This window comes from Salmo trutta, chromosome 17 (genome assembly GCF_901001165.1).
Source record: "Salmo trutta chromosome 17, fSalTru1.1, whole genome shotgun sequence".
In the NCBI taxonomy this organism is placed as follows: domain Eukaryota; kingdom Metazoa; phylum Chordata; class Actinopteri; order Salmoniformes; family Salmonidae; genus Salmo; species Salmo trutta.
The window spans coordinates 30,789,286-30,811,556 of record NC_042973.1 but is presented as its reverse complement, the minus strand read 5'-3'; the positions used below and the strand labels follow the sequence as shown (position 1 = coordinate 30,811,556).

The window sequence follows — 22,271 nt, the reverse complement described above, 5'->3', positions numbered from 1 at the left end:
GACTACCTCATGCAGCTGGATGAGAGAATGCCAAGACTGTGCAAATCTGTCAAGGCAAAGGGTGGTTACTTTGAAGAATCTCAAATATATTTTGATTTGTTTAACACTTTTTTGGTATTACATGATTCCATGTGTTATTTCAAAGTTTTGATGTCTTCACTATTCTACAATGTAGACAATAGTAAAAAATAAAGAAAAACCCTGGAATGAGTAGATGTGTCCAAACTTTTGACTGGTACTGCAATCATGCATGCATGTATGTATGTATGTATGTATGTAAGTAATATAGCTCTCTACAAGCCACAGATAATGAACTGTATGAAATCCCAGGTGATGATACATCCAGAGAGGCTAAGTTAATGTGGTCCAGTTTGTTGAAAGGCATTTACTCCAACACATCCTTATGTTGGAATGGAACATTCACTGTTTCAAACTGAAAATAAACTGTCCTATCTTGGCAATCTATATTGTTCGTGGAGGTGAAATCTAGTGAACTGCTACAGCAACACAATGAAATACCACCGGTTAGCACAGTATTGTCCTACAAAGCAGTGTCGACAGCAAGAGTGAAGAAGTTCACACACGTCAGAAAATAGATCGGTGAGATATCATCTTTGAACAACAGGATGGACAATCTTATTTATGACGCCCTGAATCCGGTTGAAATCAGCAGACACCAGAAGCTTTAAGGCATTGCATTTAATCACTGCATGGACGCAACCCTATGTTTCTTGCTGGACTGAGAATGCATTCACAAGCACAAGCTTATAAAAAGGGCTTCAGGAAGTACTGTTAAATGCTCTGGTATTCCACCCAGTCTCACAAATGTAATGGACTATTGATCGAGGTAATAAAAGATTTGTTAATATTGTATGAACTTTATTACCATCAAAGGTCAGAGCATACTGGCTCAAACAATGAAAACCATTTATCCAGAAGGATAAGTAGGTAATAGAACGCCACAACAATCTTGACAAATCTTCTATTAACTGTGCTTGATTGCTGTTCTTATTCAGAATAGTGTTCTTTCAGTAACATGGGAGTATACTGTATGACTATGATGGCACTTTCCTCTATCCTACACATTTCAGCAGGCAATTCCCCTTGCCCATATTTGATGAAGCAGAATGCCATAATTACTGCCAACAGGAACCACAGACTGAATGTGATGTTTGGGTTAGCGGCAGATGTATAGGATGTTTGACTGGCATGTCCGATTAATGACATTGTATCATTAACTTTAACAAAGAGATCAATTATCAGCTCAAACAGTTCATGTTCATAGATGTCGAAGATATTTCCACAGAACATTGTTTAGGCCACTCCTACCTTTTTACAATATTCCTCTTAATATCTGCTGTTCAGCAGTTCAGCATACATAGTCTAGCTTATTTCTTAGATGGTCTACATTTTGTATTTTGCCTGGGACATCAACAAATGGCAGGGATATGGCCTATGAGGCAGTATTTCTCTACAGTGCTTTAAAACATTTGTGAAATGTTTCTGTAACAAACCGTATGGTTATAGAATGAGATTTACGTTTCAAAGGTTCTAATGATTAACACTATCAAGAGTTGTAGCTGTTTTCGGTTTATCATGTGAAAAGTAGAAAAAGTCTATGCAAATAATGTATTCCACAATGGAAGAGCATTACTAATACTGATTGAAATGAACAACAAGTTCAAGTGTACTTTAGATTGTGACCAATTGGAGCATTTATCAAACACGTTTTTTTGTTAATGTCTTAGCTAATTGTCAAATCATGTACAGTATTTTTCTTTGTAATTTTGTATTGTTTTTTTTAAACTATGTATCAATACCTGAAATGCTGATGTTTAGGCTACTCCTACCTTTTTACAGTTACAATATTCTTCCTCTTTATAGCTGCTGTTCAGCATAGTCTACCTCCTTATTTAGATAGTCTACATTTTGTATTCTGCCTGGGACATCAACAATGGCAGGGATATGGCCTAGAAGTCATGTCTAAGATATTTCCACAGAACATTAAATATCTTCTAGCTTTCCCTAATCTTAATCCAGTGATTACAACCCTCTCTATAGGAATGAAGACTTAATATAATTATTTTACATCTATACATTCAGTGAAACAGCAAACAAATTGTACTGGGTACTTAAATATAGCATTGATAGAAGACTGGGTATGAAGAGCATTTGTTCTTATCTGTCCTTATGATTGTACCATCAAACCAATATGCCTTTGTGTGTAGTCATGATAATAGACAAAACGATAAAAGCATTTGGGCAGGAGAGTTCATGTACATTTTGCATTATGGGTAGAAAAAGGAATTTGGCTTAAACTGTGTCATCTTATGATTTATACACCACAACAAATTCCAGTCATTACAACACTCACCCTCAACAACAAAAACATTAAAGGGTTTCATTTGCTCACAAGTTGCTGGTCTTGGCCCACTTCATATAAGATAACATCGCTCCTCTCTCCCATCAACACTGGGAGGAGTGAAGTGAATGTGTGATTCATATGTGATTCCAGGTCACTCCAGGACCCAGGCTTGGCTGGGCAGTCTTTTGGTCCATGGGGAGTCTTTTGGTCCATTGATACAGTAACACCCTGTGGCAGCAGGGTGCAGGCCAGTCACTATGAAGGGGCCTGGGTACGGTCATAGTCCAGGATCAGACCTTTGATGTGAGACAGTTTCTGATGCAGATACTCGCATCGCTTCTTCTCTTCCCGGTAACCAGGGAACTTCTGTAAAGTCAAGGCAGAGGGGTGTCAGAGAGCTGGCATTACAGTGACATGGTCAAGGCAGAGGGGTGTCAGAGAGCTGGCATTACAGTGACATGGTCAAGGCAGAGGGGTGTCAGAGAGCTGGCATTACAGTGACATGGTCAAGGCAGAGGGGTGTCAGAGAGCTGGCATTACAGTGACATGGTCAAGGCAGAGGGGTGTCAGAGAGCTGGCATTACAGTGACATGGTCAAGGCAGAGGGGTGTCAGAGAGCTGGCATTACGGTGACATGGTCAAGGCAGAGGGGTGTCAGAGAGCTGGCATTACGGTGACATGGTCAAGGCAGAGGGGTGTCAGAGAGCTGGCATTACGGTGACATGGTCAAGGCAGAGGGGTGTCAGAGAGCTGGCATTACGGTGACATGGTCAAGGCAGAGGGGTGTCAGAGAGCTGGCATTACGGTGACATGGTCAAGGCAGAGGGGTGTCAGAGAACTGGCATTACGGTGACATGGTCAAGGCAGAGGGGTGTCAGAGAGCTGGCATTACGGTGACATGGTCAAGGCAGAGGGGTGTCAGAGAGCTGGCATTACGGTGACATGGTCAAGGCAGAGGGGTGTCAGAGAGCTGGCATTACGGTGACATGGTCAAGGCAGAGGGGTGTCAGAGAGCTGGCATTACGGTGACATGGTCAAGGCAGAGGGGTGTCAGAGAGCTGGCATTACGGTGACATGGTCAAGGCAGAGGGGTGTCAGAGAGCTGGCATTACGGTGACATGGTCAAGGCAGAGGGGTGTCAGAGAGCTGGCATTACGGTGACATGGTCAAGGCAGAGGGGTGTCAGAGAGCTGGCATTACGGTGACATGGTCAAGGCAGAGGGGTGTCAGAGAGCTGGCATTACGGTGACATGGTCAAGGCAGAGGGGTGTCAGAGCGCTGGCATTACGGTGACATGGTCAAGGCAGAGGGGTGTCAGAGAGCTGGCATTACGGTGACATGGTCAAGGCAGAGGGGTGTCAGAGAGCTGGCATTACGGTGACATGGTCAAGGCAGAGGGGTGTCAGAGAGCTGGCATTACGGTGACATGGTCAAGGCAGAGGGGTGTCAGAGAGCTGGCATTACGGTGACATGGTCAAGGCAGAGGGGTGTCAGAGAGCTGGCATTACGGTGACATGGTCAAGGCAGAGGGGTGTCAGAGAGCTGGCATTACGGTGACATGGTCAAGGCAGAGGGGTGTCAGAGAGCTGGCATTACGGTGACATGGTCAAGGCAGAGGGGTGTCAGAGAGCTGGCATTACGGTGACATGGTCAAGGCAGAGGGGTGTCAGAGAGCTGGCATTACAGTGACATGGTCAAGGCAGAGGGGTGTCAGAGAGCTGGCATTACGGTGACATGGTCAAGGCAGAGGGGTGTCAGAGAGCTGGCATTACAGTGACATGGTCAAGGCAGAGGGGTGTCAGAGAGCTGGCATTACGGTGACATGGTCAAGGCAGAGGGGTGTCAGAGAGCTGGCATTACGGTGACATGGTCAAGGCAGAGGGGTGTCAGAGAGCTGGCATTACAGTGACATGGTCAAGGCAGAGGGGTGTCAGAGAGCTGGCATTACGGTGACATGGTCAAGGCAGAGGGGTGTCAGAGAGCTGGCATTACGGTGACATGGTCAAGGCAGAGGGGTGTCAGAGAGCTGGCATTACGGTGACATGGTCAAGGCAGAGGGGTGTCAGAGAGCTGGCATTACGGTGACATGGTCAAGGCAGAGGGGTGTCAGAGAGCTGGCATTACGGTGACATGGTCAAGGCAGAGGGGTGTCAGAGAGCTGGCATTACGGTGACATGGTCAAGGCAGAGGGGTGTCAGAGAGCTGGCATTACGGTGACATGGTCAAGGCAGAGGGGTGTCAGAGAGCTGGCATTACGGTGACATGGTCAAGGCAGAGGGGTGTCAGAGAGCTGGCATTACGGTGACATGGTCAAGGCAGAGGGGTGTCAGAGAGCTGGCATTACGGTGACATGGTCAAGGCAGAGGGGTGTCAGAGAGCTGGCATTACGGTGACATGGTCAAGGCAGAGGGGTGTCAGAGAGCTGGCATTACGGTGACATGGTCAAGGCAGAGGGGTGTCAGAGAGCTGGCATTACGGTGACATGGTCAAGGCAGAGGGGTGTCAGAGAGCTGGCATTACGGTGACATGGTCAAGGCAGAGGGGTGTCAGAGAGCTGGCATTACAGTGACATGGTCAAGGCAGAGGGGTGTCAGAGAGCTGGCATTACGGTGACATGGTCAAGGCAGAGGGGTGTCAGAGAGCTGGCATTACAGTGACATGGTCAAGGCAGAGGGGTGTCAGAGAGCTGGCATTACGGTGACATGGTCAAGGCAGAGAGGTGTCAGAGAGCTGGCATTACAGTGACATGGTCAAGGCAGAGGGGTGTCAGAGAGCTGGCATTACAGTGACATGGTCAAGGCAGAGGGGTGTCAGAGAGCTGGCATTACAGTGACATGGTCAAGGCAGAGGGGTGTCAGAGAGCTGGCATTACGGTGACATGGTCAAGGCAGAGGGGTGTCAGAGAGCTGGCATTACGGTGACATGGTCAAGGCAGGGGGGTGTCAGAGAGCTGGCATTACGGTGACATGGTCAAGGCAGAGGGGTGTCAGAGAGCTGGCATTACGGTGACATGGTCAAGGCAGAGGGGTGTCAGAGAGCTGGCATTACGGTGACATGGTCAAGGCAGAGGGGTGTCAGAGAGCTGGCATTACGGTGACATGGTCAAGGCAGAGGGGTGTCAGAGAGCTGGCATTACGGTGACATGGTCAAGGCAGAGGGGTGTCAGAGAGCTGGCATTACGGTGACATGGTCAAGGCAGAGGGGTGTCAGAGAGCTGGCATTACGGTGACATGGTCAAGGCAGAGGGGTGTCAGAGAGCTGGCATTACGGTGACATGGTCAAGGCAGAGGGGTGTCAGAGAGCTGGCATTACAGTGACATGATCAAGGCAGAGGGGTGTAGAGTATATGGGAAAAGATGATCTGATCCTAATAAGATTAATATCACTGGTATGAGTTCAAGTTATTTGTGATATTCATACAGGTTACAGTAGACAAGACCGGCTATACAATAATTAAATTATATTTCCTGCTCTTGCATTACTTACTTTCTTATACTTTCTGTATTTCTGCAGTATTTGCTCCTCCATGAGCTGTAAGGGTGGAAAAATACCAGACATTTAGTAAGTCCTTGAAAGTACATCAAACCAGGTCTTCAACTGTTTAACCAGAAGTGTTTTGTATGTGTGAGTGGAAGTGATGTCAGTTCCTTGTTCATACCTTGTATTCCTGTGTACCGGGGGACAGAGTGTTTATCTTGGAACCCAGCTGAACAAACATCTCAGTGATGGTACCGATCCGGTCGTGCAGGGCCCTGTACTCATCGTACTCCGCACAGAAATCCTGCTTGTACTGTTGTCGCTGTTCTGAGGCTGTGATGGTGTTGTACTTTCTGGAAAGAGAGACCAACATCTTGTGAGCTGTCATTTCAACAACCAACGTGGAATGGCCACATCAGGAGGTAGGAATAGAAACATTCATGGTTTTTTCCAGCAGGTGGCACTGCAGATTAGCAGAGTAATGGCCTATGACTCCCCAATGATTTCAGAGAAATTTAGAAATGTAAGACAGATACTAATAATTAGGTGCTTACATTTGTCCCATTTCATGTACAAGTGTGTATTATACACGTGTGAATTGGACATTTGTTTTTTGCATATCCCACTCCCCCTGAGATACCCTCAGAGAGTGGGGTCACGGCCAGGGATCTGCCATTATAGATGGCGACCCTGGAGCAATTAGGGTTAAGTGCCTTTCTCAAGGGGACATCGACGCCTAGTATATTTTCGGTTACTGGCCCAACGCTCTACCTGCCGCGCCTAGATTATTTGTTTTCTAAGTCACTCTTTTATTTATTTTTTAACACAAAACATAAATAAAAAAACAGCATAGATGCACAAACATCAATGACATCAGACCTACCCAGACCCCCCCACCCCTCGCATCACTCTCCGCCACATGGCCTCAAACTGCATCATTTTGTTTCTCTCCATCACCCACGCACTTTCAGACCTTTCCATTGTGTTAGAGATGGAGGATTTCCAGTTTAAGTATACATTTTTTCAAGATGATTGACAAGAAAAGTAGCGCCCAACACATCGGGTATCTCACTACTCACTCAGATGCATGTATTGAAATATGCAGACAGATGGATTAAAAGTACATTTACATTGTAATACTTCTGACAGACAACTTTCTAACTCCGCCCATAACTTTTGGATTTCATAGCATTCCCAGAAGTCATGGATTATTGAGTCATTGTTAGTTTTACACTTAAGACATGACTCTGCCTTTGAGCTGTAGAATTTGTGAATTTTGTCTCTTTTATAATAAATTCTACACATTTTCATTAACTGTTTCCTCCAGCTTGTGCCAATATCAGTTATTTTAAGTCTTGGTTCCAATAGTTAATAAAAAAAAAAATTCTAAGAGATTGTCAGTTGGATAGGCTGTCTGCAAGGTTTTATACATCTTAACTACACTACATGACCAAAAGTATGTGGACACCTGCTCGTCAAACATCTCATTCCAAAATCATGGGCATTAATATGGAGTTGGTCCCCCCTTTGCTTCTATAACAGCCTCCACTCTTCTGGGAAGGCTTGCCACTAGATGTTGGAACATTGCTGCGGGGACTTTCATTCAGCCACAAGAGCATTGGTGAGGTCGGGCACTGATGTTTAGCGATTAGGCTGGCTCGCAGTTGGCGTTCCAATTTATCCCAGAGGTGTTCGATGGGGTTGAGATCAGGGCTCTGTGCAGGCCAGTCAAGTTCTTACACGTCGATCTCAACAAACCATTTATGTATGGACCTCGCTTTGTGCACGGTCTTGCTGAAACAGGAAAGGGCCTTCCCTCAAAGTTGGAAGCACAGAAATGTCTAGAATGTCATTGTATGCTGTAGCGTTAATATTTCACTTCACTGGAACTAAGGGGCCTAGCTTGAACCATGAAAAACAGCCATAGACCATTATTCCTCCTTCACCAATCTTTACAGTTGGCACTATGCATTGGGGCAGGTACCGTTCTCCTGGTATCCGCCCAACCCAGATTCATCCGTCAGACTGCCAGATGATGAAGCATGATTCATCACTCCAGAGAACGCGTTTCAACTGCTCCAGAGTCCAATGGTGGCGAGCTTTACACCACTCCAGCCGACGCTTGGCATTGCGCATGGTGATCTTAGGGTTCTGTGCGGCTGCTCGGCCATAGAAACTCTGTAGTGAGTGTTGCAACCGAGGACAGACAATTTTTATGCACTACAGCCCTCGGCGGTCCCGTTCTGTGAGCTTGTGCGGCCTACAACTTCGCGGCTGAGTCGTGGTTGCTCCTAGACGTTTCCACTTCACAATAACAGCACTTACAGTTGACCGGGGCAGCTCTAGCAGGGCAGAAATTTGACGAACTGACTTGTTGAAAAGGTGGCATCCTATGACTGTGTCACGTTGAAAGTCACTGAGCCCTTCAATAAGACCATTCTAATCCAATCATTTGAAGGGGTGTCCACAGAGTGATAGACAGAGACAGAGTGACAGACAGACAGAGTGACAGTATGTGGACACCCCTTCAAATGAATGGATTCGGCTATTTCAGCCACACTTGTTCCTGAAAGGTGTATAAAATCGAACACACAGCCATGCAATCTCCATAAACATTGGCAGTAGAAAGATCTTACTGAAGGGCTCAGTGACTTCAATGTGACACTGTCATAGGGATGCCACCCTCATATGAATATCCTTTTCTGACTCAAATAAGATTCCTCAAGATTGCGCTGATGTCCAAAAGATGTCAAATCAAAATTTTATGATATGAAACTTTTAATGCATTTAAGAATAACTACATTGGACAGACTAAAATTGCTTCTGAACTCTAATGGAAATGTATGTATTTCCTATTACCAAGTAATTTATGGTTACTATGCCTTTAGTTTTCCATGTGTACCAATTTAAAAATCGGTGAATTATGAAAAGCTATCCAAGGATTGTTCCATACGGTTGTGTTTTTAGGGTGTGATATTGGCTCTCGTAGAATAACTTAAATGTTCTTCCATATTGTTATAGTGTACTTAACTAGGAAGTTCTTAATGTTCTTAGCTTTATCCTTTGAAAATAGACACGTGAAAAGATGAGCATGTGCATTTTCAATATGTACTCATTGCTCTTCTTTAGTGCATTTAACGATATGGTCGCAAGTAAACACCTTGGGTGGCAAGTTAATACAATTCCAAGTCTGGAAGGTAAAAAACACCCTCAGACTTAGATGTAAAACGTTCCTTTTTGTTTTATGAGTTGTATTTGCCCATATCAAGTCTGTTATGACTGAGTATACTTTTTTAAATGTCTTCGGTGGGGTAATTGCTATTACCGGGAATAAATATACAAACGCTGGGAGCCATGTCATTCTGAAGAGGTTTATTCTACCTGGAAGATTGTTCCATTTAATTAGATCCATTTTCATATTGTTGAGTAATGGGATAAACAAATCTTTATACATTTGTTGTTACTTATTTAGCATCCTAAGTTTTTGTGGTCCACTTAAAGGATTACTGTAGATCATGAGTTATTGTTTTTAATTTCCATTATTTCGGGGGTTTTCCACATTTTTATATCTTGAGATTTTAGAGTATTCGGAAAATATTTTTAGCAAGAGGGGGCATTGAGTTTTCAATATTGGTCAGGTATAATCAGGAGATCTGCAAATAAGTTTTGTTTATATTCATATTTACCAATACTGATTCCTGTTACATTTGTGTCCTGTTTAATTCTTTCTGCAATTGGTTAAATTGCTAGTAGAAACAGGAAGGGGGGAGAGGGGACATCCCTGTCTTGTGCCCCTTTCTAAAGCCATTTCATTAGATAATGTATTATTTGTGTATATTTTTGCTTTTAAGACATTTATATAACATTAAACGTATTATTTCAGCTTGAAAGTTACCAAAGGCCATTCAAGATGGTTGAAAGACGTTTTGGCCTCAACAGCCATTAATGATCAATCTTGTTTTTTTGCATATTGTATGTATTAAACTGAAACATGTTCTTTAATTTGCGTCAATTTTTTTTATATACCTTGTTTGATTGATAATACTTTTGCCATTGTACTGCTTTTGAGCTTTGTTATTATTTTGTCAATTTATAAAATGTATGGGTCTGTAATCAGCAGGGGGTTCTCCAGATTTTCCTGGTTTTGATATAACTGAAATAACTATTTGATACATGGACCTGGGAAGCACTGAATTGAGTGATGTGTGTTGTCATGTGTGTAAATAGGGCGGCGCACAATTGGCCCAGCATCGTCCGGGTTAGGGGACGGTTTGACCGGTGTAGGCCGTCATTGTCATCTCTTTTTTAAAAAGGTCCGTTACTTTGTCCCAAAATGTTAAATAGAATTCTATGGGAAAGTCATCCATTCCTGATGCTTTTCTCTGTGCAAATACTTTAATAGTGTCTAATATTTTATTTTGGCTGATCTTTGTTTTAGTGATTATTTTTTGTCTACTGATAAATGCTTTGGGGTTGTTGAGTCTAAGGCTGTAGGATCAGTCCAAAGTTATGTAATTCTGATTTATTTAGATTTTCATAGACACTTTTAAAATTGTCATTAATCGCGTCGATTCTAAATAACGCATTTGTATTTTTATCTTTTAAAATTGTAACTGGTTTGGCATTTATTCATTTTGTGAGGGCTGCAAGATGTTAACCAGGCTTATTTGCCATTAATTAGTATGCTTTATTTGAGTTTAACCTGTAGTTGTTGGCTCTCTACAAAAGTAAAATATCATATCACTACTTAAGTTCAGACATTTCATTTTCTTCTTTATGAGAAGATTTGATTTATTTTTTTAATTTAAATGGGGTTTTTTCCAAATAGTGATTTCTGGGCCTCCCAAGCGGCGCAGTGGTTTAAGACACTGAGGCATCACTACAGATCCGGGTTCAGTCCCGGGCTGTGTCGCAGCCAGCCACGACTGGGAGACCCATGAGGCAGCGCACAATTGACCCAGCGTTTTCCGGGTTAGGGGAGGGTTTGGCCAGCTGGGCTGTCCTTGTTTCATCGTGCTCTAGCAACTCCTTGTGGTGGGCCAGTGCGCTGGCTTCAGTCACCAGCTGTACGGTGTTTTCTCTGACACATTGGTGGGACTGGCTTCCGGGTTAAGTGAGCAGTGTGTCAAGAAGCAGTGCAGCTTGGCGGCGTCGTGTTTCGGAGGAAGCATGGCTCTCGACCTTCGCCTCTCCTGAGTCCGTACGGGAGTTGCAGTGATGGGACAAGACTAACTACCAATTGGATATTACAAAAAATGGGGGAGAAAAAAGGTATACAAGTACAAAAATAAGCACTTTGTGACATCTGCTCATGTAAAATGGGCTTTATAAATAAATGTGATTGAATTTGATTGCTACAGTAGATGGCAGCATAGGCCTCTCCAACCAAGCTTCTCTTTAAATATTAAATTTCTCATTGAATTTTGTTTTAAACTCTTGCAGGAAAAACACATCTGCTGACAATCTCTTTAAGTGTTCAAGAACCATACGCTTTTTCTTATTTCTTTTATGAAGCCTGTGCACATTCCATGTAATAAGTTGGATTTTGTTGGTCTTTACTTGTATAAAATCAAAGTTAACCTTGTCTGTTCTGTCAGTCATTGAAGAACCAGATATAACATTTTAGCAGACATGTCATATGAGGGTGGAGGGCATTCCATGGAATGGGAGAGTCATAGTATGAATGCATAGTCATTATATACATTACAAATACAGTGTAGAGGGTGTGGGCATGAGGGCTGAGCAGACATTTAACAGAGAATACAGAAAAAAAACAAAGCAAAGTTGTTATTTTTAGGGATTTTAAGGTCCAACTCATCTCCTAATGTACCAACAGCCTGTGGATTATGTAATTTATATATTGGAGAAAGACTACCACTTAAGTATTGTGGTCAGTTTGTATTGCCTTGTAAATTCAATTAAAAGTATAGTGGGTGATGGGGCTCTACTTGGGGAGAGTTGGTCCACCAAGAGACTGACGTGAGATGAGTGGAGACCCCACACAAAACTGTCTGATGCCCTCCCAGTCACCTCAGATAGAGCCCCTCTTCACCCTCACCAATAGCCACCATTGAATCTTAGCTAGAATGACAAGCAAGGAATAATAATGACTCGACATCCTCTCCTAACCTGTCCAGAACCCTTATTTATTTTACAGCAGGTTTGCATGTCACAAAAGAAATCCAGTTACATTGTAATATAGTTAAATCCTTCTGAATCTCTCCCAAGCCCATTCCTCTCCACCTCCCCCTCCCAGTTTTTCACCCCCTTTACCCCATCCAAGCAAAGCTTGTCCCAGCCTCCCATCCTTACCCACCCAAGTTTGCCCCAACCTCCCATCCTTGCCCACAAAAGCTAAGCTTGTCCCTCCCAATCTCCCACCCTTGCCCATCCTTACCCACCCAAGCCAAACTTGTACCAACCTCCCAACTTTTCCCACCCTTCCTACCACTCAGACACACTTACACCCATCCACTTACTCATCCCTTCTCATTATTTCCCGCCCTATGTATCCACACACCCATTCTCTCCCATACCTATTCACCATCCCTCACTTTCCCACACACACCTATTCACCATCCCTCACTTTCCCACACACACCTATTCACCATCCCTCACTTTCCCACACACACCTATTCACCATCCCTCACTTTTCCCACACAAACCTATTCACCCCCCCACACACACACCTATTCACCATCCCTCACTTTCCCACACAAACCTATTCACCATCCCTCACTCCCCCCCCCCCCCCCACACACACACACCTATTCACCATCCTTCACTTCTCCAGTGTCTGATTGAAATGTATTCCTTCGTCTCTCTCATCCTAGCAGACAGGTTGTAGATTACAATGATTGGGTATTTAGTGTTCTTCTGTCTTCTGGTGATAGATTCACATCAAGTTCCTCTGATATCAGTTTGACCACTTAGCTGGAAAGGTCTCCTTTTTCCTCATCTTCCAGTAAGGACAAAATACTCATGTTCTTTCATCCAATTAATCTTCTAAACTTTCCAACTTGGTTTCCAAAAGGCTTATTTTGTCATCTTGTTCGTTCATGCGCACGCCTTGCTTGTGTGTGACTGACACGATAGCATCTATTTTCTTTTTGAGCTAATCTCATTTTGTAATAACAGATTGTAGCAGTTTGTTTTGTTGTGCATTGAGAGCATTTTAGCCATGTTTTCCTAGATAGCCTTTAACTGTTCATTACACGCATTTGCATCTCCAAGTTGCTCCTTATCTTTTCCTCTGGGGGGGAGTCATGGCTTGTTGGACTCGTGTCACCGCGCAACTTTACCAACTGATTGGTTCGCTGTTGTACATAACTGATCGCTCACACTCACCCAGTTGCTTGGGGATATGTTGATTTATCGATTTTAGAGGCTTGATTTAAACTTGGTCTGGTTTCTACATATAGCTACTCACACCCCATGCGTCCTATTGGTACGCGCTCGCCTCATCTTTTTAAGTCATTCTCAGTGAAGCTGTGTTATTGCTGCACATTTGACAGACCATTTAAAACGTCAAAATGTTCCACTATTTATGTGAATGTTTTCAAGCCGAATCCAGACCTTTTGGAACAAATCACTTTCCTTTCACAACAAGTGACTAAAGTAGTCATACCATTAAACAAAAATATTGAAGCAACAGATGGCAGAAACAGAACCTGAGACCACATACTGGTTTCACTTGTACCATGTTTACAGCATGAATGGGTTTCACATAACTTATCAACCTAGAAGTACAACTCAGCAACCCAGAGGGATTCTGGAGAACTTGTGAATGAAGCAGTGTGTTTAAACTTACATTAAATAGTCGGGCAGCTCCTCCGGTGATGTACGAGTGACAGGTGTTTTAGCCCCCTCATTGTCTGGAGATAAAAACAAGCAGAGAGAAAAAAAAAAAGTTTACGTAATCTGCCAATGCAAACGTGATAAAACTCATATCATACCAAGGCTGATGGAGTTGTTGATCACTACTACGGATAAGAGACCTGCTACAAGGCAGGCGGTGACGCCAGAAGCGCCCCAGATTGGGAGGCAGAGCAGCCTGCTGACTCGATGGACCGTGGGTCACCCAGCTGTTCCACAGAATCATCTACACACTAGCCAGGGAAAGGGATGGGGGTTGCTAGCGGAAGCTACGTACACAGCACCCTTTCCACTGGAAATTCTCTTCAGATCATTGATTTGTCGTCACTCTGTTTAAAACCTACAGCAATTCACTGTGAGCCGTATATCTAGATATGTCACCTAAACTATTGGGGACCGATCCCTTTGAAGTTTCAAAATACTTTTCCAGAGCAGGTCGATTTTTTTACTACTGTAATAAATATGGGTTAGGAAAACAGACATTTTGACTGGGTTTTTACTACTTTGCAAATGGAAAGTTTTAATGGCAGTGTTTATGTATATGGTGAGTGTTTATTCGTATGTATATGGAGAGTGTTTATTCGTATGTATACAAATACTGGGCAGTCTTCCCTGTAATCTTATTGGCTCAAATACACTGATTAGATGGTTCTTGTAAATTATTCAACTTCTCTGATTTCAATGTGGTCATAGACCAGTGGTGCTGTAAATATATCCTTTGATGTCATTACTGTATCATTATAAACATGTTCTGTTTCTGCTATCATTCCAGTCAACAAGGCCTCAAAATGATATCATTTAGTTGAAAATTACATTGGGAATGAGATGGTGCTTTTCTTACCAGTGATGTTTTCCTGGTTCTGTTTCAGGTCGGGACTGTTCTCTATCCAGTCCTGTTTTAAGCGCTCCCTGTCCTTGTCTTTGTGCTTCTTGGACTTCTTCTTTTTGTGCTGGCCGTTGGCTAGCTGCTGGTCAGTGCAGATGGAGGGCTCAGTCTGTGGAGCCTTGGGGCTTGGTACTGCTGGGACCGGCTCTGTCCTCTCCAGCTTGGGAATACTGGAGGAGCAACCCAGTTTATGCTGTGTGTAGAGACCATTAGGGCTTCCCTGGACGTGATTGTTGGTTCTCTCAAACTCTGTTTTGGTCTGTACACTGGTGTTGCCTGGACCAGATGAGCTACGGGCTCCAAAGGGACCAAGCTGTCCATTGGAAGGGGACTGCAGGGATAAACTGTGGTCCAATAGTCTTTGCTTCTTGGGGGTCTGATAATCCGATAGGTCGGAGGGCACGGGGCGTTTCTATGAGAAGGGTAGAGAAGAGATTTTACCTGTAATACTACTTAGCGAAGACCAACATACATTTGAAAGGAATGGCTCCGCTACATTAAAACATCCTAACTGGCTCCTGAAAATGTCAGTGACTGAACTGCCTCCAGCACTCCAATGAATAAAAAGCAGATGCTACCAAACCAAGCAACTTCCCTCTCATTCCTCCTTTACTCAAGCTTATTCTGCAGTAGGCCCAAGTCAAAAGGCATAACACTATTCAAACAGAAATCATTTAACCCTTGAAATTAATCTGTGCATTCTCTTAATTCTAATCGATCTCAAGCTTTTGAGAAAAACAATGAGTAAGGGCAGGATGTAGAAATTCTTTTAGAGTTAGGTAGGGGAATATTTACCACAGAGGGAGTCTTGACCGGGCTGAGTTGTGAAGGAGAATCCGCAGGGGTTTTGTGGAATGAATGGTTTGACTGGAAACTCTTCAACTGGCTACTGCTGCTCAGTGGCTGCAGTTTCCTGCAACATTAGAAGGGGAAGACATTTTTACTTTGCTATTCCGTTTATGTTAGGGCAGATAACTCAAGCTTAACAAATTGTTTTGACAGATTTATTCGTTTTTATACAACGCGTAGGTCTAATCCGGAATGCAGACTGGTTAAAACCGCATTCTAGCCGGTGTCAATTCCACAAGTTACCACCGGCTAAATCTATGACTTTAAAAGGCCTATTTACTCTGTTCCATCTGACTGCGCAATCCACTGTCTCATCAGCCCAGCCAGGCAACTTATAAACTTTATCTCCACTATAAAAAAAAGCATATAGACATTATCACACATTTCTTTTAAACGAACATTTAGTTTTCAACAGCGGATATTTGTATAAACCTTGCTGTCTGTCTCTCCGACATTTGCAACATTGTTTCAATATTCAAATTCGATCTTCAGCTGTCCGAGCACCTTTTCTACTGCAGGCGAAATTGCGCATCAATAGCTCATTTATTTGAGTACATCCATAACAATGTCACTAGAAAACAGCTTAAACAAACGCAAATGCAGCTACTTTGTTGTTATTCTGGCTGCACTAGTGTTTGACGAGGCTGTAAATTAGTTGTAGTTGGCTCGCTAGCAAGCAAGGGATAAGAATGTTGCCAGCCAGTATGGCAGTGGAACATTTAGAACGAACGACTGGGTCGCATTCATAGACACAGAACATAAAGACTGAATGAGTCTGGCAACCGAACCGATAGAACGCCTCTTGGGTAGCAACCCTAGATGTGTGTCGGGACTTATCTTGTGGAAGGATGAAATAGTATGAATAAATAAAAACATGTTTTCTGAAAATATGTAAATCATTATTTTAATATGTTGGTAACCGGTTGTATAAAAGTGATAATGCCGTCGAAGCCGGTGTTTGGAGGATATATTTGCACGGTTTGCCGGACCTCAACTTTTTCTCGGGCCTAACAACACCCGTGCCAATATATCCTCCAAACACTGGCTTCTCTGGCATTTTCACTTAAGTAAATAATGGTTCAAACTCCAATTGCATGGTTTACAGAGAAGTGAGAGAGGTGGGGCCATGTTAACAGAGGAAAACATAACACAAAACAGGTCGAACCGGTTGGTTACTGTAACTTCAGAATCAAGGTACATAAATTACAAGCAAAGTCCACCTTGACGCAGCTGTTCACATGAATATTGCATTAGAACAAATAACCACATTGTCAGACAGATGTTACACTGCCATTATCTACACTTGACCTCAGGGTGAATGAAACTGACACGTTTTTCAGCATGTTTCAACGTGTTAGGCTGTTTGTAGTGTTTCTAGGTTACAGAACACAGATTACATCTGCAAGAGGCAGGCACTAAGACAGAGCGGTGTCCAGTCACTTCAGTGAGGAGAACAATGGTGCCAGATGCAGGCTCTGTTAGGCCAAACACTCCTCTCTCTCCACTGGCAATCTGCTTCCTCCAGCTCCTTCCTCACAGAAACCTCACTGGAATCAGAGTTCCATCATGCCTCTCACAGCAGCCACATGACCTTTTCAACTACATGATCAATGGAATCTCCTGGAAGCACCAATGGCTTTCAGGACATTCCAGACATGAGACCCTCTGACAGACTAGGCTTCCAGCAATATAGTTGCTTTCTGGGATAAACTATAAGGAAAGGCTCTGATATCGAAAACAATGTTTTTTTTTTTTTAAACGGTCATACACTGATGAGCCACATCAACAGCTACCTTACCCTGTACATGCAGCAAAACAACATGTCCACTTCCATTCAGAGCTCTCATTAGAACATCTGAGTTGTGTAAACAGAATGGAAACAATAAGCAGGCAGGAGGTCCATCCAAAAAGCTTATGAAACCCACCCCCTAACTGACCAGTGGCAGGATAGGACACGTACTTAACGTGGGATGACGTCCACACTCATTCTGAACAGCTCAGCCATGCTACCTTCCTCTACATTAATGCTATTTGACAACACCAAGCAGAGAATATTTCTCTCCCCGCTTTGATGTGCCCATTAAGAAATTCATCTGTGCAGAGAAATAGTCATTTAGAGTCTCTCCTTTCACCATGATCACAGCGGCCTGCCACAGTAATCCAGTAGGCCTGCAGTCTCAACGCCAGCACGTTGTCAAAAAGCATCAGAGCTTCCCACTACTGAGGAGAGGTAATCATCCAATTACTGACGCTTAAAAGGTTAAATGAAGATAAACTACAGACTAGGGGACTCTCCGCCATGACACCAACATGTTGCTTCTACACCTGCATTGCTTGCAGTTTGGGGTTTTAGGCTGGGTTTCTGTACAGCACTTTGAGATATCAGCTGATGTAAGAAGGGCTATATAAATACATTTGATACAGGTAAATATTTAAATATTCAGTGGCGAAAATGTGAAGGAGAGTATGATGGTAGAGAAGACAGGTGAGTAGAAGTACAAGCCACACCCACCTGGCCAGGAGCCTATGAATGAGCGGCTTCTCTTCCTCCAGGTAACCGGGCCAATCCTTTTGGACGTGCCTGTAGAACTCATCCTTCAGAGTAAAGCTGTGGTCTTTGTGGTTCAGTTTAGCAACCTGCAAATCAATGACAAACACATTTGAACCCTTTGTCCCTGTAGCATTAAATACACTTTTGACCCTGGTTAAAAGAAAGGCTTAACTGGCAGGCTGTCAGAATAATAATACATTCAACAATACATTGTTCACCATTAAAGTAAATGATAGTAAACACAGCAATTACACTAGCACTGTGCCAAGTTAGTCACAAATACAGTACCAAATCTAGTCTACCCAGAGTGCCTCTGTGACAGACAACATCCATTTGTCAGAGTAGTCCTGGCCTGGCTGGAGACACCCCACCCTCCCCGGTGGAAACACTGTCTTCTCCTCCAGACATAATTAAAGCACAGCTCTAATTACAGCTACCAGTAGAGGCAGTAGCAGCAGCGACACAGTCGCTCCTTGTATGACTGCACTGGGACTCCCAAACATACCCAGAACAGGAAGTACGCCTCAAATATACCAACTGAGATCACTTAGCTGCTCAACATTTGGTTGTAAAAGGAGCCATTAGCATTAGATTCTGAGTGGCTGTAGAGAGCGAGCGAGGGAGACAGAGCGGCTACTCTGCAGTGTTTCCATTTGGAATCCCTGGAGGGATTTAGAATTGCTTATAGATGCAGCTGAATCTCAGAGGCACTTTTAAAGACCTGTCCTTTCTATCAACGTGAAAATTGCTGTGATGTTTTAAATGTTTCATTTACAACATACATTTTTATTCATTTCAAATGCATTACAATTGGAATACAATATGCAAAAGTTGTGCATTATTGAGTTATATCTCCACTTAGTGAAACGAGCACCTACCATGTACATTTATCTGCAGCCTAGTATCTGAGTACAGTTTGTTGTGCCGTGTTGCGTTCTACAGGTCTCACCTCATCCAGTACTGCTCCCAGGTCAGTCTTATCCTTGGGAGTGGCCCTCTCCCTCTCCAGCCACAACAGCAGCTCAGGCTTCCTGTAGGGCTTTAAGGCCAGGACATGGATGATGCGGTCTCTCAGGGGCCTGAGGGCTACTGGGCTGGGAGCCCCACTCTTCTTGTTGTTAGGGGAGTGCTTGTTGCTGCTGCTGTCCATGCCTGACGACAGGCCCTGCTTCCTCTGGATCTTCACACATTTACCTGACAGAGAAAGGGAGATGCACAGAGGCGCCATTTGACGAGAAAAATGTTTAGTCACTTACAAACTATCTTTTCGTCATAAAAGCTACCCTCTTACACCTCTAAGCTACTGTTACCAAGTGAAAAGCAGTGGTTTTGTGCTCATCAGTCAGTGAAAGTTTCAGCAATTACCACAATTATGACTTGGATAATTCAAAGCTCTCAAAAATCTCTAAAACTGGAAACACTTATCTCCCTCACTTGCTTTAAGCACCAGCTGTCAGAGCAGCTCACAGAGTACTGCACCTGTACATAGCCCATCTATAATTTAGCCCAAACAACTACCTCTTCCCCTACTGTATTTATTTATTTATTTAGCTCCTTTGCACCCCATTATTTCTACTTTGCACTTTCTTCCACTGCAAATCTACCATTCCAGTGTTTTACTTGCTATATTGTATTTACTTTGCCACCATGGCCTTTTTTTTGCCTTTACCTCCCTTATCTCACCTCATTTGCTCACTTTGTATATAGACTTATTTTTCTACTATATTATTGACTGTATGTTTGTTTTACTCCATGTGTAACTCTGTGTTGTTGTATGTGTCAAACTGCTTGCTTTATCTTGGCCAGGTCGCAATTGTAAATGAGAACTTGTTCTCAACTTGCCTACCTGGTTAAATAAAAGTTGAAATAAAAAATTAAAATAAAAAAAAGAATCAGTACACTGGAAATGTGACAAGAGGCGATGGAAGTGTTATGCTTGTTCTAACTGCCCCTGAACAGGATTCAAAATACACTGACACTTCTCTGAATAGCCCAGACCAGTTATACAGAAAAGGCCTGGTCTAATGTGACAAGGGCCAGAAGCAAAACTTTGTCTTGACAGATGTCAGTTATATATACAGTATGCAAACATTGCACCCAGGAATAGCACCTTGTGTCCCTAGCGTCTTAACATATTTAGCTACATCTCATGAAAGCCTCCTGTACACATACACACTAACACTTCGATCACACCGACAGCATCCTTGCGCAAAATAGTACACATCATCTGGATGTGTGTGCAACAGAAGTTCACCATTCACCTTTTGCTACCATTTCTGTCAAGCCATCTACACATACAGGTTTGACGCGTACGTTCGATAAATCCAATGTATGCACCACACCGAACGCACTGCGACTGCCTCTGCAACGCAATGCTCCAAGACAGACGCGTCCTTTCATTGGAAATGAATGCAATTCTGGCGTACCAAAACGCAATGACGCTGTCGGTGTGATCAAAGCGTTAAGTGTTGGTACGCAGCACCAGGCTTGGAGTGCAGTGAAAGGGTTGACAGTGAGGTTAGCCGGTTCCTGTGCAAACAGAGGAGCATGGAAACTAAAGCACCTTGCTCACTCACACACAGAAACCATTTTTCCTGTTGCAGCACTAATTAACCTGGCTCCAAGCCAGCAGGACATGGTGGTGCTTATACTGTATGTAGATGTATCTCCCAACCTAATCTCATTAAACGTTTAAGATCTGCTTTCAAGGTTGCTATAGGATGAAAAGCACAGCCTCTACATGGGAGCAGTGTGGTTCTGGTATCATGCATCTACTGCATTACGTAAAGTATTGTACGTGAAAGAGTTGATCTATTATATTTAACTAGGCAAGTCAGTTAAGAATAAATTATTATTTACAATGACAGCCTACCCCGGCCAAACCCAAAGGACGCTGGGCCTATTGTGCGCTGCCCTATAGGACTCAATCATGGCCGGTTGTGATACAGCCTGGAATCGAACCAGGGTCTGTAGCGATGCCTCTAGCACTGAGATGCAGCGCCTTAAACCGCTGTGCCACCCAGGAGCTAGAGTAGGTTTAGATATGACAATCTAAATAGTATTTTACGGAGTATGTCAATTATTTGGCTCAATGCACTCTATTTCACATTTCTAAAAGGACACAGTTGTTGCACAACTGGAATATAATAATGTTAAAGATATTGAATAACAAGACTCCAAAATGTCTCTATTCTTATACGTTATGCATCAAACATTTTACAAATAATTCATGACATTTTCTTAATGTGAAAAATGACAATATCATCAACGTATAATATGAACCCCAGTAACAAACTATTATTTTTTTATCAACTCTGGGCCTGAGGGTAAATCTCTGCTTTTGCCAAATGCAATGTAGTTTCGAGAGCTTGTCGTAACAGCTACCCTGGTTCAAGACGCATACATTTTACAGTCCAATATCTTCCTGTCGTGTAGAGAAATAGCCTGTATTGTCTCATTTTAAACAAGCAGTGACTAGACGCTAACAACAATAAATTAAATCTGCTTGTCATGTAGTTGGTTATGGGAATGTTTGTAAAACGCTATTCTGTCTACTGTATAGCCTTTACATAAAACCAGCAGAACTGCACATGCTTGACTGAAACATAAGTTGCTTTTCAGAAATATGATACGGGTTGGTTTCCTTGTTTGTAAAAAAAAATTCATTTGTTCAACATCATGGCGCACAAAATCAAAAACAGTAAATGAAATAGATACCAGTATCGCGATACTCAAAAGGTATCGTTGCAAGGAAACAAAACATGAAGCGGACTAAATTTCTATTGTTGGAAAAAAGTTGCCTTATATTGTCACCCAGAATCACATTTATTTTCCATGCTACAGCACGCAACATTTCACATACAGTAGCTTTTTTAAAGGACCAAAGAGTTACATTTGCTTTGTGTTTTCCATGGAAAATCAGGTATTGTAGTATTGCGATACTGGTATCGTGACAACCCTAAACTAGATAAACATTGGTGTATCCAAACATGACTATCACATTGAAACCACAACAGTAGCATTCATCCAACATGTATAGTTACACCGAAGACCATCATAGCTCAGTTTGAGATTATCGGGTGTTCCTCATCCAATCTGTCACCAAGGTGTAACGCATTACAACAATAAGTAATGTACGTCAGACTGACACCAGACCAAGCAGAGAAGTGAGGAGTTAGTGAGCCTATAACAGGCTTAGGATGAGTTCTCCATGGTTCCCAGGTTGGAGTTTAGCCAGGAGGGCGGGGTTAAGTTCTACTCTAGCATTA

The 22,271-nt window shown here is 43.0% G+C and overlaps 1 protein-coding gene across 1 annotated transcript in view; it reads right to left on the bottom strand.

The window, feature by feature from the left end:
* Nucleotides 1-684: 684 nt before the first annotated feature.
* Nucleotides 685-22,271, bottom strand: part of LOC115152019 (RNA polymerase II elongation factor ELL2-like) — a 51,738-nt gene continuing 30,151 nt past the window's right edge. The window contains exons 5-12 of the mRNA XM_029696464.1: nt 18,953-19,197; nt 17,965-18,089; nt 15,399-15,516; nt 14,559-15,015; nt 13,653-13,716; nt 6,024-6,195; nt 5,852-5,896; nt 685-2,731 (exon numbers count right to left, since the gene is read on the bottom strand). Of these exons, the coding sequence (XP_029552324.1) occupies nt 2,621-2,731; nt 5,852-5,896; nt 6,024-6,195; nt 13,653-13,716; nt 14,559-15,015; nt 15,399-15,516; nt 17,965-18,089; nt 18,953-19,197 (1,337 nt within the window). The 3' untranslated portion in view covers nt 685-2,620. The remainder of the gene's footprint in view (nt 2,732-5,851; nt 5,897-6,023; nt 6,196-13,652; nt 13,717-14,558; nt 15,016-15,398; nt 15,517-17,964; nt 18,090-18,952; nt 19,198-22,271) is intronic.